We start from the raw sequence: 19,578 nt of genomic DNA, 5'->3' as shown, positions 1-19,578 counted from the left end.
ACGTATTCTATCCATATCACTTCACACGGTCAACAGTGATGTGCCCTCCATTTTTCTGGAGGTTTCCTGGTAACGTCTCTAAGACATTATGTACTTCCTCCAATATCCCTACTCATTCACTTCAGAAACTCTAAAATCTCTCTTCATTAGCTGTTCTACAAGCATCATTCCAGCAATCCACATGTTCACTGTTTCACATGTCAGGGCCTTCTAAAAAGAAAACTGGTGATGTTTCCATTAATAGGATCAGCAATGTTCAAAAGGTCCAAGGTAATTTCACCCTCAAAATCATTACACTTATTGCAGTTCAGCCCCAAACTTACTGCATAAACATGTAAAGCAAATCTGCGGGACAACTCACAGGAAGAGCCATAAAATTTGCACTAGCAATTATAGCCTCTCATGATCTGAATCAGTTTTTAATGAGTCATGAGCAATGAAGCACTTTGCACAGCTTTTATGCCTTCTAAGACTGTGGTCCCAGAACTCAATGGTTTGACATAAAACAGTAACTTTACAAATTCTTTCAAGCTGCTATATGAATGAAGGCCTTATTATGCGCTGTTTATTTGTATGCATTAGAATAATGGTACTGCGCAGCCTAACAAGCTTATAAAGAAGAGTACTTTGAGGATAATAGAGCACTTCTAAATCCTAAATACTGCTATAACTATGTACAGGAAGTAACTAATTCATATTTATCATCCTCCAATAAGAAAAAACTAAAGAAAACAAAAACCTTGAAATAACTCATACATCATAGCAATGCATAAGAAACATTTGATTTCCGAAAAAGCAAAACTCAATTCCACAGCTACAAAGGGAGAAATGAGAAATATGCTACTTGAATAGCCTTCTCCAGCTGCAGTTGAAAGAATCAGGAACTCTTTTAAATTACAACAAAACAATATACCTCAGTATGGCAGAAGCCCCATTTTTGGATTCAGCTGCTGTTTTCTGTGGTAAAATGCACACTCCAACTCATCAGTGGGGTTCTCCACTTCCTGCTAACCAGTGTCAGCAGTCAACCTATCTAATTCTATCAGCCAAATCATATTAAAGGACAGCAAATATAAATGACTTTCTACAGAAAGCAAACAACTCGCACTACTTCATTATTTCTCACACCCTCTCTTTTCAGGAGACGATGATTGAAGCAGCTAGGGCTGTTGAATCTGTTCTCACATACCAAAATTGTGAGCATAACAACATAAAAATACTCTCATGAAACTTTATTTGAATCACCTATTCAAAAGAGGAAAAATTCACTCTTTCAAAAACATACACTGTCTCTGGCAAGGAGGAAAACAGTTAAAAGGAACAATAAAACATTTTTATGACACTGTATTTTGTATTAGATTTGCTCCTGGGCTATAAAAAATGTAGTAGGCATGCTGAAGGAAAAATGAACGATTCACCAAAAAGTAGTAAAATACATATTTTACTACACAAAGACTCTGTGTAAAATTTTACAATTAACTAAAACTTCTGTAAGCCTAAAATAGAGCTTACTAATACCACATTATTCTGCCAAAAAGTATAAAATAGCCACATACTTTAGGCAGATATCTATACTCAAGTACAACAAATTAGTGCCTTGTTGAGGGAAGAACCACTGTTGAAGGGTAAAACTAGAAATACTCCAGATAACTAAACATTCAGGGATAGATCCCATATATGGCTCTGATAGAAACTCATTCTTGCGTTCAGGTACACTAGCTCACAAAATAAACTGTCATTGTAGGGCCAAGTTATTCCATACTCCGCCTACTTCACTGTATGCCTTATACAATCATTCCACCGAAATCTAGAAACTGGGCTTTAGCAGTATGTTTGCTTTTGCTATATTATAAGCACATGTAGCAAGGCTGAGGAAGAAAAGGTATCATTTTCTGTTTTCACTTTTCTAAGCGTTTACAAACAATAATGACCGTCTAGGAGCCCACCAGCTGTGTATATTACAGTATTCAACCTAGTACTTTGCTGACTCACAATTTCAATCACCATAAACATCACAGATTTTTTTCCTCCCCTAGCACACCCTGTTTTATTTTAGGCATTTACTTATTATTGTGGTAGGTATTACAGAGATCCCTGAAGAGGATATATTCTTATACCACAACATAATGAAACTTCCATACTTCGCTCCCTGTTTTTTCCTTCTGTTGATCCCTCACATTCATCCTTTCATTAAACAAATTAATCTGCAGCAGCTAGCAAAGCACAAGCTGCAAACCTCCTATCCTTCCCCACTTTCATTTAACAAGGTATTCTATAATTTTTACAGAATATGAAATTCAGTAGAAGTCTTCTGTGTTTCAACAACTACATACTAAACAAAGCATACATTGATATAAAAATAAAACCTAACCATCATTAAGCATGTACTGATAAACCTTGCAGGGAATTATTAGTCTCGTTTAACATTACTGGCTACCAGTGAATGCTTACTAATCATCCTGTTAATAACTACAGCTAAAGGCCAATGCAAAGTATTATCTGTGTCATCATAACATACGATGTGAAATGTGCACACACTGTGGAAGTGATCCACGTGGGTTTCTAATAAATGCTCTGATCATTCAGGACTATGTTTACTACAGTATTTCCTCCTCAGAATTTTTTCTTGGACAGCAAAAGCTGTATATAGTCTCTGAAAGAGGTCACTGCTGCCCAACGGGGCGGGGGGGGGGGGGGGGGGGGAACGGGACACTCTGCCCCATCCCACAAAGTACATGCTGGCACAGGATGGGACCAGAATCCATAGTCTGCTTACCATCTCAAGAGGCACCTGTTTGCAGAATAAAACCCACGCAATATATCAAATTGTTTATAAATACCGCTTTTTTACACCAGTGTTTCTACAGATGATAAAATTATACACTACCACTTGGCGTTGTGTGCAACTGAAACAAAGTGTCAAGCGGTATATATTCTATTTAAAGAAATAATAAGCAATTAGGAATGCTAACTTCAGTCTATCTGTTTAGAAAGCTGACAAAATTAATCACATCTCTACACATGATTTTGAAAGAAATTTAAAAAGCAAAGATGAAACAGAGAAAGAAGGAGGTACTGTTTTAGCAGTCAGCTAATGCAGAACTTAAGTGGAAGTCTGATGTACCCGTCTGAAAGCACTGAAAAAAAAAAATCAGCATTCACAGAAAGTCGAGGTACAGTTCCTCCCGTTGGTTTGGGAGACCATCACCTAAGTATCCATAATCACGGTATTTTATAAACGATAAAAACAGATGTAGGGTGTATAGCTAAAAAAAGTACCTATCATTAACAATAATATAGAAATGAATAATTATAGAACTCATCCTTCTTGAATTTTGAAACTTTCAAATTTCTAATGCTTTTAAGTAATGAAGCTTATTTTTTTTCAGTACCACATTACATCAAACTGGGCCATCTGTTAAGAAGTATCATTAAGACACTGAGCCCTCTGAGAGGCAGAAAAGCAACATTTACCGCTTACTTAAATAGTTACAGACATTTCTAGAAACGGCTTAAAAAATTAAAGTGTATATCCTTAGTCCCTGATCCAGCAAGCGGTCTCAAATGTGCTGGCCCCTGAAACCATGTGCATATGCTTGCAAGGTCAAGGCCTTAGTAAATATTTAACCATACATATATTTATTAATATTTGCTGGCTAAGGGAGAGATTCAGAGTCCCTCCTTCGGCATCGACGCTTGGGAGGAACTTACACACGGGCAAGTAGGTAGACTGGCAGGCCCTCACAACCATCTAAGCCTGGAAATGTCCAACACTCATTTGGCACATCTCTCGCTTGAAAATCTCTGAGGTACATCACGACAGGCTGACACTAGAAACTTAACATTATTACTGCGTGTTTAAAATAGGCAGCTTAACTCCCCCCTTCCAAAGAGCCTGGCACCCTGCACACCCAGTGCCGTACCAAGTTCAAGCGACACAGAATGTCTCTCTTTCAAGTAACTTGTTCCTAACGGGAAGTTGTAAGCGATACTGGGTCCTGTATGCCCTTTCTTCCCCACCTCTTCTTTTCCTCCCTCCTCCTCTTTATAATTCGGAGCAATTACAGCTTTGTAGCTGATAATTCTTCTACCCAAAGGAATAGCACCGACTGGTTTATGTGAAGGCTAATTATAGACCCAGGTTTACAGAGGTACCTAATATCTCATTAAACAGGAATTGCTCATTCCACTGTATCCCCCAGTTAAATCAGCAACATATATTCCTTCCAAGTACGCGTAGTCTCTGGCTTACCTCTGCAAACACTGCAGCACTGGTTCTCTGGAAGAACGTGGTCTTCTTCCGAGCAGTTCAATGGAGGACAAGTCTCTGTTACTTTTACTAAAACTCCATTCTGGAAATAAATAACGTTTAAAAAAAGTGACATTGATGAAAATATGTGCAATGGCAAGGATCACACGTTTTTCAATCTATAACTCTGGCAATCTTTAGTAACAACAGTACTAAATTGACAGGCAGCAAGCTAAATTCTTTTTTTTTGTTTGTTTGTTTTTACATGATAACATCAAATCTAAAGTTAATCTACTTGGACATTTCTATGCCCACAGTTGAAAGAAGAAAAAAAATAGATGACACAAGCTCAAAATTCTACAGTTGTCTTCCCTCTCCAAACCTGTTTAAGTATTTGAAGGAATTTAAGTATTTCACTCCAGGTTTTGTTAAAGACAGTCTTTCTGTTTTATGTAAGTCCTGGTTTTACTCCTCTTATAATAATTTCAGATTCTACATACTACACTGATATTTTATTCAACTCAAGTAAATATAGCAGAGAGAAGACCAACATTTTCAAGTGTCCTGCATTGTTCTGCTGTGTACAAAAGAAAGGCATCTGCTCTTCAGAAGTACTGATAACCTGATTTCCTGGCGTAACCGTGCAGTAATCCAATCTTGAGGTATCCAAACCAGAAATTGCTGTGTAGAATGTAAATCTAGGTCAGGATATTCATATGATTTTGATATCTTCTGGATTTAGAATAAGACTGTGTAAGGGAGATCTAGCTGCTGGAGTAGAAATTTTTAAAGTAATAGACACAGGGAAATCTGGGGAGATTTTGCATCATCATTTTACTCCATATTCTTCCCATCCAGGAAATCAGCTCAAATTCTGATCCATCATATCTCCAGATTAACAGTTGTCCCGCTTGATTCTTAACACACTGTGACAAAATAGCCTCCTCTTTTCCCTCCTCTCCCTCCAGCCTTCCATGTACCTCCATTTGCTTCATCAGCACTCCTCCTTCTAGAGCTATGCCATCACTGCAAACCAGCAAGGGAAGAAGAGACTAACCACCAGTCCTTTGCTCAGTAGGAGCTACAATAACTATCCCACATGACTGTCCACACTTAAGTAATACCATTTTCCTAGAGGCCAAAGGACTGTAAAACTCCACTAAGGAAGCAGGTGCCCTTCTGCATTGCCAATACACCTTTTTAATCTTGCCCCCACTGTTCCCAGAATGTTTTTCATGAGGTCTCAGATGCTGGAATGAAAAGATGGTGTGAAAATTTCTGCTTTCTTAAAATAAACCAATCAATGACATTGTCTAGCTATCATGATTGCAGAGAAAAATTTAAAATACGACCCAAATGCATCTGGGCCTAAAAAAGCAGAGCAAAACTAAAACAAAAAGCCAAAATATGTCATTAAAACCACCAATCTCATAATCTGAGGGGTGAGATGCACAATTTTGAATAGAAAGTATTGACAATACTCTTGTGTTTTGTCTGGTATGAAGAAACATCCCCAGGTAGGGATATCCTCACTAGCCACAGACTTGCTTTCTTGCTTTCGTATCTACAGGACACCGTGCCACACCGTGCTGAAAGTCTACCCCAGGTGCAAGAACCAGTAGAGGTAATATTAGTATAGCTCTTCGCTGGCAATTAGCCTCACCAGAGTGCCACACTGATTCGCTTTGCTGCTTTGGGCTCCAGCATTAGCTCTCCCAGCTCTCCCGTACACCTCCACCTGCAGAACACCCGCTGAGTCTACAAGGTGCCAATGACACACAAGGTGTGGGGCAGCTAGCAGCACTTACAATTGGGGGGAAAAAAACTTAGCAGACATAGGGAGTGTAAAACTCTGTTTTACAGTCACTTCTGGTGACTGCTTTTGAGATTGCAATGTAAAGGTTAAGCAGGGCCAAGCCGTTTCTCTCGCTTCCCAGTTGTACTTTATTTGGCAAGTTGTTGTCATGAAAAATGAATAACAAAAAAAAAAAATCCTCACAGGCATTAGTTTTTTGTTGTTCTTTTTTTTAAAAAAAGGCTCCCTACAGTATCATACAGCATGCATCTTCTAAGCAAGTACCCACACAAGAACAGTGAAGTTAATGGAGGTATTAGGTCTCCTTCCGATCTCACTTCCCTAAGTGAAAGGGAGGAATCTCACAAGCTTGCCTGCACAACTGCAGCGGCAAAGGTGATAAAAGAGCCAGACACACTGAGCCATCATTTACTATCATGTTATCAAACTACCAGCTGGAAAAGCACCGGCTATAATTCATTGCCTAGTCAAGCTCACAAAAGACAGCTGCAGCAGAAAGGGTACAGTATATCACTGTATTGATGAAAAATCTTGACTGATGATTAATCTGATCGAGTAGATGGCAAGAAATCAAGAAACTGTTTGCAAGTCAAATCAGTGTTGAGGATGAGTCAAAAAGCAAAAAAAGGTCAATCCTCATGCTTTCTTTAATGAACCATAAGGAGATAAAAAGCACAAAATTAAGTGAGAGCTCTGTTAACTTCGTAAGATTTTACCTCTCAAGTTTCCTATTTTCTGCAGAACTTGAGTCTCAGGAAAACAAATCAAGCCTATATTCAGAAGTTAAGCTTTAGAACAAGAAAAATATTTCCATGTTGAAGTATTCTTTGGATTAAAATCAATTCAATATAAACTAGTACAGATCCAATTATAAGAATTATCATCCTTAGATTTTTAGATTGTATCCACTGAGATAAGCAAGAATAGGTCACACTTTACAGAACTCTTGCTTCAGGCTACCTTGGAAAAATGACTAACTTTATACTCAGTTCACATATGCCTTCGCAGAATCTGGATAGAATAAATATCAAAAAAAAATCTTCTGGAATAAATAGGTACAGCTCCAACTGTGATATACAACCCAGAAAGCATTAGATCTGGAATCAAACTTTTACAGCTGTAAAATTGAATTTCTTGTAATTACAAAGTTAAGTACTTAAAGAATTGACTGTAAGCCTAATCAGTGACAATCTGAACCACAAGTTCAAGGCACTTCATTTTCAGAAGGTTAACTTCAGAAAATAATAGCAAGATTTCAAATGGAATTTTTTTCTTTTTTGGGGTTTTTTTTTCTTGTTTTAGATAGTATTGATTAACCTTTCAGCAGAAAGGTCAAAACAGTGTCCCTAGCAACCATTCCCAGCACCATATTACTCCTTACTTTTATGAAAAACTTTAAGTCAAGCTTCTCGTAAGTTAACGGAGCCTTGTCTGTCTTTCTAGCATTTGTATGGCACTCATTGACTGCCCACTCCCAGCATTACTGAAAAGGAGTTTGTTCTTGTATTCTTTGCTGTCAAACACATAGGCCAGTGTGGGTATCATGTCCTTCACAAGCAATAACACAGAAGTCAACTGACCATCAATAAAACTCCCAATGAAACAAAATTTAGAGAATTCTTTCCACTGACTTCAACTGGGCCATTTCATCATATTGTGAAGTCCACAAACCTAAATAACCACTTACTCAAATGTAGAAAGGTGCAGTTTTTCAACTTACAGGCACAGCTCCGTTTTCTTGGAAACGCTGGTGGGCTAGTTTTGTCATTTTGCCATTGTAGATTAATATAGAGAGTGTTTGTGGGCAGGATTCCAGCTGGGAGCAAGTGAACAACTGTCCACCAGTAGCATATATGCTTATGATTAAGAGGATGTGCACCATAAATTCTTTTTCTTTTTTTTTTTTTTAAAGTCTGAATTAGTTTTCAGAAATAAAAAATCTGCACACAGCTTGACAAAGAAAATCTTTGATCTATCTGAATCCATCAGTATTATTATTTTTGTTAGGTGGAATAAATACAAGTTAAAAGCCTCTTAACCTTGGATCAGTTCCTACACAAGGAATAAAATAACTGCATCTTTGAATAAAAATGGAAATGTGAAATTTCAATTGTATCTTCTTGACATTACCCCACCTACAAATATATCCTCCTTTACCTTATCCACCTACACATACATCCTCTTTTACAGGCACAAGAATTATTCCCAAAGATATTTCCCCTCAGGTTTTTAAAGTCAACTTTATCAACACTAATAAATTGACAGTTGACGTGTACCCTCTACAGTATGTCCTTCATGGACCAACAGCTTTTCAAACTTGATGTCTGTTTTTCAAGTCTGGAAAAACCAAACCGTATTAAATTTTTCACAGTTGTTCCCCTAGCACAAAGCTCGCTCTTTAGTGATACAAAAAATGTCACAAAAAAGAGAAGAACTGTTCTCCCCTTGTCCAACACTAGGCCTGCAAAGGATACAAAATTTTTACTATAGTAAACGAACAATTTGCTATCCTCCATTGATATTTTGCCTAATTGAGGCAGTAAATAAGTGTTTCACTTAAAGCTTCAAGAGGGTCATGCTCAAGAGGGTCATGCTTAAAACACAGTGAATGCCCTTCCTGTCTACAGATGTGTCCTCTTGTAGGAGCAGAAGTAGACGCCTGCTTAAATACTTTCCCAAGTCAGAATGACAAGCTTTGCCAGTTAGGTTTAATGTCTTCTTGAAACACAGCTGTGGAAATACCCTTTTGCAGGTATTGACTCATTTCTTTCATGGTACCTCATTAACAGATGCTGCTTCAAAGATGTAAAGAATTGCCATCATTTACATCTCCATTAAGACGTAAATAATACAATCTGCGACATGACTGCAATTAGCATTGCAGTATCAATTTCCTTTCGAAGTGAGTAAAATAGGAAAGGACTATATGTAATATACTTTTACATAAATATATCCCAATATACTTTTATACAATATAAAAATATTTCATTATTATTTCAGTCATTTCTAATATGAGAAGTAGCTAATGATCAATATTTGTTTTTAATCTCCCTGAATCTATTATCATATTCATAACTATGAAGAGATGGCTGTCTTATTTGTAATGGAAAGGAATTCCACAAACATCATTGAGACCACCTTTTAAGTTTTCACTTCAATGTGAAAATCCTCCTATTCTCACCTTATTTCACATAGAGCACTTCCCCCCCCCAAACATTGTAATAGATATTCTAAATGCAACAGGCACCTTAGTCTTCAAGGCAATGACCTTGCCCTCATATTTGTATATATGTTGTTGAGCATCCCTATACAACCAAACACTAAACAGCAAAGCTATTTTGCCCAGCAAGCTGCTTTCACAACATCTGCAACCAGTTATTGTCCCTTTCTATTAGGGAACATAAAATTGCTACTCTGTACACTCAGTCACAAACGCAACAATAACCAGATCACTGTGATCTTTTCCAAATGTTTTTCATAATTGTTCTAGTATACTGGTCTGTCAGTAACATTTGTAAGCCTGCCCTTCATCACCCTTCCCCCTCTACAAAATTCAACAAGATGTAAACAACAAAATACTTGAGAATTACACGCGAGAGCAAATGTGTTTAGAATAGCTGTGCCTTTCTGAAGTGATAAGTCATATTTAAAGCATGCATATACTCTAGTTACAACAAATACATGCCTCAGCAGAGCAATGGGCCTATCCCTCCTCTTCTAGGGCTCATCTTGATTAGGACTGGGTTCTGCCACACTTACCCACCATATATAGCACTCACATATTCAGTAGCACTCCCTGTAACGAATGCTCCTATTTACCTATATCCTTCATATACCTATATCCGTGCTCCATTTACCTATATCCTTAAATACTGACTATAGTGGCATAAGCACTATGAACCTGACAGAATAAGACTCCAGTCCAGTCCTTAGCCATTTACCCCAATTATTACCATTAATACTATTACCACCATGATTAAATAATACTAGGATAAATCGAGCGTAACTCAAACAATATAAGTGAGGTTTCTTCAAATTTTAGCAGCTGTGGCTGAAATCAGAGACCGGTTCAAGATGCTGCCTCTTTCGAGAGCTCAAGAAAGCAGCAGATAAAAGACAAAACATCCCTCCAAGTCATTTCACTCATGTTTTTATTATCCTGAATGAGTCGTTGTCCTGCCTTGTTTACGTGTTTGTGGCTTTCACTGACTTCAAGGTAACCTTTTCAAGACAAAGGACATCACATTTGCATGAAGAAAGCCTAAAGAAAGATACTAACTTATCATTGTCACTTTTGAAGACTACACATTCATTTAAAATCAGGAAAAGTTTATGTGATAAACACTTACTCGACATTCCCTGCAGCTCTTAGTTAAAACTCGTTGACCTTCCGATAGCACTTTGCCTCCATAGATACACTTTGCTATAATTTGGGAGGGGGAGGGGGAGAAGGAGGGGGAATAGGTTAAAAAAAAGAAAAAAAAAATCAGTAGGTAGGTAGTAAACAAATGCAAACTATAGCACAAAAGTAAAACCAATATTCACATACACTAGGAAACACAGACACAATGTTAAAAATATGACAGTCATTTGCATCCACTGGAAGTCAGTATTATATATAATTAACAATAAATTCATTAACAATAAATTCATTTTAAGAGCAAGTAGCTCATTTACACAAAGTGAAAAACAGAACTAGAGCACAAGACAATTGATAGTGGACCAAATTCATTAGTATTCATTAGAAAATATTTTCATTATTGAGATTCTGTAGATTAACTACAATATTTGTGTTACCAGAAGTCTTCAGGCTGCACTTCAAGAACAGAAGACATTTATTAGTGTACTGTTCATCAAGAGGGCAATATAAGCAGAGATTTCAATTAAACCCTCGGACTTTATGTAGGCACAAATGTGGACTCTTCAGCTTGCTGGAGCACTGCAAAAATTGTCTAGATGTAGCAAATAACTCTAATAAATCAATGAACTGAAGAAATCTAGTTCAGAAAAATATTCTTAAAGCACACATCACAGCAAATGGAAAGGCCTTACAACACTAAAGCTGTTGCCAAAAAGCCTCCTGCAGTCAAAGTCAGTGAAAAAATTCTCCTTCAAAGTTTTGACTACTCTGCTAAAGATAACCACTTCCACAGCAGAGCCAACAGACTAGAAGATGTGAGCACTCCTCATCCATTTCAAGGCAAAATCAACTAGCTTAGCTTAGGACTACTGCCACCACGAGGAAGGTAACATCCAGCAAAGCCATGGTAGCCAACAGCTAGGACAAGCACTACTATAACCATCAGTGACCTCTTGGAATTAATGTCTAAAATTCAATTCCAGAAGAGGACAATAATGAGAATAGTTGGACTACACTGATTTTACACAAATCAAGTACACATCATAAAGGCACTCTATAAAGTTGTTAAAACTTTCAGCATCCTCCTTGTTCAATATCGTGCGATCCTCCTCTTAAGTCTGCTACTTTGATCTCAGATATCATCTCAGTTTCTCACCATCTCTACAACAGCTACTAGAAGCCATGAGAAGGCAATTCTGTGCTCAGCCTTTTCTTTTGTCACTAATTTCTTTTCGCACCTTCTGAATAGCAAGCAGAACAGCTTACAGTGTGCTCTCAGGACAACAAGGAGACTGGAATCCCTTATACTTTAAATTTACACACTCACAGGCATATCTGTCTGCAAGTGAACCAACAGCTTGCTAGGCAGGTGTCCCACTCTGAACTCTAACAAGTGCCTGTCTGCATCTAGGCCAACTTTCTTCTGTTTGTATCAAGACATAGCTATTTCACCAGCAAATAATTCTCTATTTGCTATTATTCCGTCAGTACCCAACTGTGACACTGGTCTACACGTGCAGATTTGCCAATCCATTATCTCTTGAATCTGTACATCTGGCATACATGCAAAAGTCTACTACTTTGTTGGGTCCAAAGTACCCTCCTTGCTGAACAGTGTGAAGAGCTCTTTACCAAACTACAGATGATTTTATATCCTGAGGATGAACCCTGTGCACCTCTTCCTGTGTGCCCAACAGCCATGTCACTGTATGAAATTTGGTCAATAATACTATTGCACGCTCATCCAAAACATGAAGGAGCCCACTATTCTCGCAGAGACTCTACATTACTAACAATGTCAGTGACTTGCTGAACACTGATAAAATGAACCTCTCTGGTGTTTCAGCTATCGCTACACCTGCCCGACAACTAAGAGTTTTGCCTATTACACTGAAAGGAGAGCTATAAGTTATGAATCCTGTGGTGCAAGTGAAAAAAGCCTTAAAAGTTCCCTGAGTCAAGGCACATGCACGCTGAAACAGAAAGCGTGCAATGTGCTGGTTCTCAGATAAAGCGGTCACAGCCCACCTAGTAACTGCTTTACCTCAGTTTCTCTCTTGAATACTATGACAAGGGGACCAAGCACTTACAGGGGTGAGTGGGCATCCCTTCCAGCTGATACTAGGAGTACTCCACAGCAGCAAAAGGACCTTTTCTTTAAACTTACACACTTGAAAATGCTGTTTTCTAAAGGAAAGGAGCAAGACTTTCAAAAGAATTCAGTTTTTATTGTCAACAATGCATTTAAAAGTTAGGCTTCTTCCTTTTGGAATCCTAGTTTTCTTGCTTTTTTCTAAAGCTGCCCTAGTTTATATGTCTGAGTTGTTGTGATCTCACTCATGAGAAACACTTTAGATCAGGAAGCTGTGTTTAAATTAGGAATCCAAGTAACTATTTTTGGGAAAGGATGAATTAGAGCAACTTCCTTTTTCTTTATTCTCCTGACACGACTGCTTTTAACACAAGCATGGACGCATGAGAAAGCAAGGAAATATACAACTCAAAAGAATGATATTTTAAATACAATTACAGTCTTTTGTCAAATATTAATTGGAACGGCTAACACAAGATGGCAAGGATCAAAATAGAACCATCTCATTTTTTAAACCCTTAACACTTCAGATGTTAGAACAACTTTGTTCTTTTAACCCACAGCTAAGATGGGAAGCTGTTTAATAATCCAGCCATTTGATAATCCCTAGAGACAGCAAATTACACCTGATGATTTTATCAGAGCTAAATAGGAAAAGTACAGAGAAATTAACACCTACAGCGCAGATCTTTGGAAAGCCTCGGCAATTACTACTATATACCCAAAAGTGACTGCCTGTGGCCCCAGCGTGTCATTCTGTCGAGGAGCCGGCATTTACAATCAATTTCAATCAACTTCCATACAGCCCTTCCACTGACTGACACGCTGAGTTCTTGTCAGAGTAACGAGTCAAGTTTGTGCCAATCACTGACAAAAGGCAAGTTTGATTGTTCATCTTTCCATTACAAAAATCAGAAACACAGTTTACTCATGGGGATATATGCTGAATTTACAATTTGGTGCCTTGCAATTCCTTTGTATCAAATTCTGACTTTTGTGCTTTCACGTGTGTTAGCAAAGGCGTGTCAAGAGAGGTGATCTCTACCACAGCTTCCTGAAGAAGCTTTCCAGACTCTCAACATATTGCACATAAAAGCATTTTGAGATGGAGGGGAAGCATCAGCAGAGCCAGTTTACCACCTAAATACTCTGTTCATAGACATAAGCAAAACACTCGTGCCAACATACAGCTGTGACAAATGACATGCCATGAGTAAACAACAGCATGTGAAAGATCACTGCTAGGGGAAATTTGTGCATATGACTAAAATTCAGTGACTGAGGAAAGCTGACAGAGTGGTTAAAAAGGTGGGGGGGTTCCTAATTAGTCTTAAAATAATTCGACATCTCTGTCTTGTGAATTACAGAAAAAGTCACGCCTGAAGTCTATCGGTCTCCAAGAAGGAAAAAGAAAAAAAAAAAAAAGGATAATTTGTGCTTCATAAGGTAAGATGTGCATTAGTCTTCAGCTAAAATTTCCATACATAAATTGACTTCATCCACTGTACTACCATTAAGGCAACAAATATTGAACATAGGCTCTCATTTCCAGAAGTAAAAATGGAAGGCTGACAATAAGACCAACCACAAAATTTACTTTTTTCCTTCTTTCTGTAGATTTTATTATGAAATGACTTACAATAAACTATCACTCCACACACTGATATTAACGCAAGGTCTGAAACTCTGTCATGTTCATTTTAAAGAACAGTCTTCCAAGCTGAAATAAAAGAAAAGCAAAAAGACAACACCCTCAACTTATTACACATCACTATGCAAAGCTTAGGCCAAAGGCTTCATGCTCCTCAACATCAACAGGAGATACAAGCCAAAGCCAGGTTAGGGTTTGTTTGTTTGTTTTCCCACAAACAAGTGGAAAAATAATTTTATGCTGACAATATGTAACAAGAGAATCTTAGAAGTCTGCAGTGCTTCATTTTGTATATTCCTCAGCAATTTTTTTATTTTCTTCTTAAATCAAATTTCCCACTACAACTCACGTTTCCTGATCTAACAGGACCTATGAAAGTCATTATAAGATGTTCTTATTCTCAGGACAGAACAACTCCACTCAAAGAGAAGGTAGATGGAAAAGGCCTGTGTAACGTACTTACCCTTGCATACTTTGCAGCATTGGCTTTCCACGTGCACTGGGAGAGCATCGGGAGGACAATCGAGAAAGGGACAGGACATCCTTCGGCACTCCACAACTCCACTCTAAGCAAAGGTTATCAAGACAAAATTCAACTACGACCTGTTGTAATTAGCGAGTATTTTACGCAAAACACAAATATAAAGCAGAAAACTCTTTAAGTAAATGAAAAGGGCATTGTGGATTACATCCTTCAGCAATAAGTTTAATCCTGACTACCAACCCGCATCTAAATACATCTGAAGGAGAATCACCCGATTTTGATATATGTTACCGGTTTTACCCCACTTGCTCTGAGTAGCAAAGCAGATTAAGTGGAAAATATAAACCCATCTTTACAAGAATGTAAGCACCACTTTTTATAGGCTCTGTCCATCATCTTCATGATTTTTAACAATCCGCTTTCTATTTTCTTGAGCAAACAAAGAGTCTCTTCAGATACTTATCAAATAATTTCAGCAAGGCAAGATTTACATTCTAATTCTCTTCTGTTCCTCGGGTTTCCACAGCGATAAACAGTGAAAACAGAATCTGCATGTTGTTACCATGCAAGTTGCAGCTAAGCATCTATGAATACTATTAAGATAATGCATCCTTTTTTAAAGAACTACTGCAGTGAAAACAGTTCTGAACCAAACAGTCAACACCACGATTTCACCCCAAAACAGTAAAGTCCTCACAGATATAATTAGAACAAATAAGAGAGTATTCTCAAAAGAGAGTGGATTTTATTTACAAAGTCTGCACATAAGAAATATCAGGGTTTTTTGTTTTTTGTGTTTTTTAATTTCCCTTCCTACTGTTCATACTGCCACTAGGTGCATACTAAAAACAACTATTCTCAGAGTTAGCATTATGTATTCAAGCCCCATTTTCACATTTTAATTAGGCCCTACTCCTTAAACCCTTTAGAAATTCTTACTTTGCATGTGCAGTTCCTGCAGTGATCATCCTCCACCCATGAGTCTTTGTCTCTATAGATCACTCCATCTACTTGACAAGTCTTCTCACAATGACAGTCTTCCAATTGACTCAGCCTTGTTTCTGCATAATTTAACTATAAATGAAAGGAACTTGATGAGATTTCTGCAATTCAAACACACGATTTTAACAAAGCAAACATGAGAAAGCAGTATACTTATTTTTAGCTGAAGCAAGTTTGACTACAAACTTTGAAACACTGAACCAGGATGTCAGCAGGTATAAACTAACCCTACTCCAGGGACTTTGATGGAGCTATGCTAAATGGCAATAGCTTATGACCTAGGGAACTGCCTCTTGTACACTAATGAACCGCACTAAGATCTCCTCAGGAATGTACGGGTACTACAAAAGGTTTACAAAATACACTTGTTAGTAAAAGGAATTTCTTAACTGCCCATCACCCTGATTATAGGTCATAAAGCATGAGGGCAGGCAGACTGACCTTCTCTAGCCATCTGCATCTCTTCCTTGTCAAGCATCAGCCAGAGCACTATTTTCTGGCTTTTTAGAAAGATCTTTGCCTCATAATAGCAAATACGATTTACAGGTGAAAGAAGGATTTTTAAACAACATTGTACAGATATTTCCAGACTGTGATTAATGGAGAGTAAGTGTTCCAGGAGTTAACCCCAGGCTGATGACTAGCTCTCTAAAGTCCTGCGAGAACGCAGTTCTCGTTACCTCCTCAATTCCAGCTACTAAAAGGCATATAAAGAAGCTAAAACTAACGAATCTCTTCCTAGTACTATATCTGTAGGCTAGATATTGTTACACTTACTGATGAGATACTATGCAATAACAAATAGGAGCAGTGATGATTCACGTAACGACAGAAAAGGAGGACAGCAGCCCTCTAGACAACAAACAGGAGAGAAAACCTATGTGGTTCATCGTGTGGGCAGGATCCATTCCTCACCGCTTCTTGTTCTGCCTGACACAGGCAGGCAGCTTCTCAAACCACCCTTTCCTAAGCTCTCCCCTTCATACGCAGTATCCTCTTAAACTGAGAGCCCTCCAGAGAGGAACAACCCTCATCGATGTGCACCTTGTCCCTAGTGCCATTTCTAACCCTGAAGAGGGCTCCAAACGTCCTCTTCATACTTACTAAAATTCAAAAAAGTCCTACCAAGACTCAATATTTAGAAGCAAACGTGCATTCTTTAGACCCCAGAACTGCCATCACTCTAAAATTACTCTAGTCAGCTAGATCAGAGTTTCTCAAGGTCTTGATTTTTTATATTCCTATTTGTTGTATGTGCATAAGCCACCACACTGAAGCCACTGCTGATAGTGAGGCTACTTGGATCCAGCACAAGATAAAATGAATGCCTACCCTGTTATAAATACCAAACTATTATTCCCCATTATAGACTGATAATAGTAGCAAATTTTATAAAGATGAATGCACAGAGCTGTAGTCTTTTGTGCATAATAGCATATACCTGAATTTTACACACTTCTAGCCTCTAAAATCCCATCCACTTTAAGTGAAATTATTCTAACGTGTCCATTTTACTTCCTGACAGTAAAAGAGCAACATTTTTTTTTTTTTTTTTTTGGGAGGGGGGGAGGAAGTAATAGACAGGTTTCTGTGTTCTGTGTTTTCTTCTCTGTAGTCCTCCTGAATGCAAGCATGCAAGCCCTGAATAAAAGCTCTTAATTCCTTAAATTGTTATTCTAGGATATTACTGAGATTTATATGCACCTCCCCCCAAACCCAATATGATCTAGTGACTTCAAAACTCCTTTTCACATTTTAGAGGCAAAGCCCATCCTCTTACTGAGCTGCTTGTTTGCAGCAGAAACCCTCATATTTACAGCGTATAAAATATATTCGGTTCTGTTAAAAAGATGTTTGATTTCTTATGTTTGTACTTTATTTACATGTGTGGATCATACATTTTTAATACAAAAATAACAAAAAGGAACCTTCCTATACAAGTGTCCTATGCAAATTTGAAAGACAAAAGATATTAGAAACATCCAGTTTTGAAAATGGCCCTTAATATTGTGCCATTTTCTGTCTTAATACTTATCACAGAAAAAGAAGAAAATGCTGCGAGAATAAAAACTTTGTATTTTTTAGCTTTTTCTATTGTGTACATTATCTTGCTGAATTCATATCAAATTCATATCATTCATATTTTATTTACTTAAATATCATCTACCTCCTGTTCTAAGAAATATCTTAAATAGAGTGGATCAATTATCAAAATAAAAATACGCATGTATGAACAGTGCTACCTTCGTTCAGACACCTGTATCTGTGGTGCTACACAATCTGCCCGCTTCATCTTTACTAGGAGGAGGGCACGCAACAAGGAACCCTCCAATACTCACAGCTCAATCAGTGCATCACAGCCCACAAAATCTGTTCAGGAAGGACATTCAACTGTCATCTGCTATGTTGGAGTGACCAGGCACATGCCGTTTGTGTGTAAGCTTCAGGGATTAATTGAAAAATTTCTATGGAGCTCAATAAAACAAGGAATTCCTTAAAGTGAGCTGAAACGTGCTTCCAAATGTTGTCAAATATGCATAAGTAGATTTGTCAAAGATTTAAAACATCAGTAGAAAATCCTCAGGCTTCAAACCTTTTATTTTTTTAGGTTATGAACTGAAATAAACTAATGAGAGGGAAGAAATTCACACCACATTCAACATTTTCCATATACTAACCTAATCCTAAATTCTTAACATTCAGAACATTCATGGTTAGCTATTTCTCATTTAACATTTTCCTTGCTTCTTCTCTGTCCACATGAATAGCTGAAAGACAGACTGCTGTTAAAAGTGTATTATTTCTGGCAAACTCAGAAATAAAAAGTACCTAACTTTCCAAGAAAAATTTTTTTGTTCATGTAAGTACTCATGGCCATATAAAGCCATGTTATAAACAAACCAACAAAACTATTCCATCAATGAACTCAAATGCTTAATTTTCCTGTTTTTAATCAAACTCAACGTTCAACCCTTTTGACTCCAACCAAGGAAAGACTTGGTAAACGTTTGTGCTCAAAGTCTTTAGTGGCTCTCCAGCACAAGCCCATCCTAGTGTGAGCCCATAAGTTACTGAAAAGAAAGTACACGCCACTCGAAAGTAGGAGAACCCCAGAGGGGTTTCAGCAGGATGTTATCAAGTTTTACATGAATCATTTTATCCATTATACTTAAAGAGCAACCAACAATATTCCAGCATGTTGGTTGGGAATGCTGAACTATAACATGATCCTTTTGTCCTGCAGCAAATTAGTATTTTAGCTGGATTTCTAGCAATCTGATCTATAACTTTTCTCCATTTAAGGACACAAGACTAAATCAATGAAACAGATTCCCTGGAAAGGTTCAGACCTCATTCAAATTGCAACAAAAATAGCATAGGCTTAAAAACCTAGTGTTTACAAGTCGTAAAAGCTATGTCTTTTTGAGGCACAGGTAAAAAAGGGACATAACACTAACTAGGGGTTTTTTTTACAGATCATAATCAAATGCTCCTGTACCTAGCATTTAATGATAACTTTCTTTAGACAGTGCTTTGCTGGGCCCTTTATATGACTTCCATGTCTTGTCCAGAGCCAGCACAAGACTCAAGGGGCCCCCAGGTAGCGCTCGAGGCATGGGGTACTCTCTCCTCCCACCTGCACGCTGCATAATTTGCAAGGCTTCCAAAATCAGCGAAACCCTAGCCACTGCGCCGATGTTCTCTTCCCCAGACAGCTCTGGTCCGAGTCTTCATAGCTTGTATTACACATTCATCGCAAGCAACATGGTCTATTCAAAGCTGTAATACAGCTGTAATCAAGTACAGACCTAGGGACAAACTAAAGCCCCAGCTATAGCAGAGCCTAAAAGCAACAGCTGGGCATCAAACCACAGGGCACGCTTTTCCAAAACATCATGTTCCCACTCTGCATCTCTTGGTACA

At 37.9% G+C, this 19,578-nt stretch overlaps 1 protein-coding gene across 4 annotated transcripts in view; it reads right to left on the bottom strand.

Annotated features, from left to right (window-relative positions):
• Positions 1–19,578, bottom strand: part of NELL1 (neural EGFL like 1) — a 294,281-nt gene that overhangs the window by 210,522 nt on the left and 64,181 nt on the right. For all 4 annotated transcript variants that reach the window (XM_064512849.1, XM_064512850.1, XM_064512852.1 and 1 more), the window contains exons 8-11: positions 15,592–15,726; positions 14,632–14,734; positions 10,415–10,488; positions 4,253–4,352 (exon numbers count right to left, since the gene is read on the bottom strand). In XM_064512849.1, coding sequence (XP_064368919.1) covers positions 4,253–4,352; positions 10,415–10,488; positions 14,632–14,734; positions 15,592–15,726 — 412 coding nt within the window. The remainder of the gene's footprint in view (positions 1–4,252; positions 4,353–10,414; positions 10,489–14,631; positions 14,735–15,591; positions 15,727–19,578) is intronic.

This window comes from Dromaius novaehollandiae, chromosome 5 (genome assembly GCF_036370855.1).
Source record: "Dromaius novaehollandiae isolate bDroNov1 chromosome 5, bDroNov1.hap1, whole genome shotgun sequence".
Lineage (NCBI taxonomy): Eukaryota > Metazoa > Chordata > Aves > Casuariiformes > Dromaiidae > Dromaius > Dromaius novaehollandiae.
Note: the sequence above shows the minus strand (reverse complement) of the source record. Positions and strands in the feature narration are given on the sequence as shown.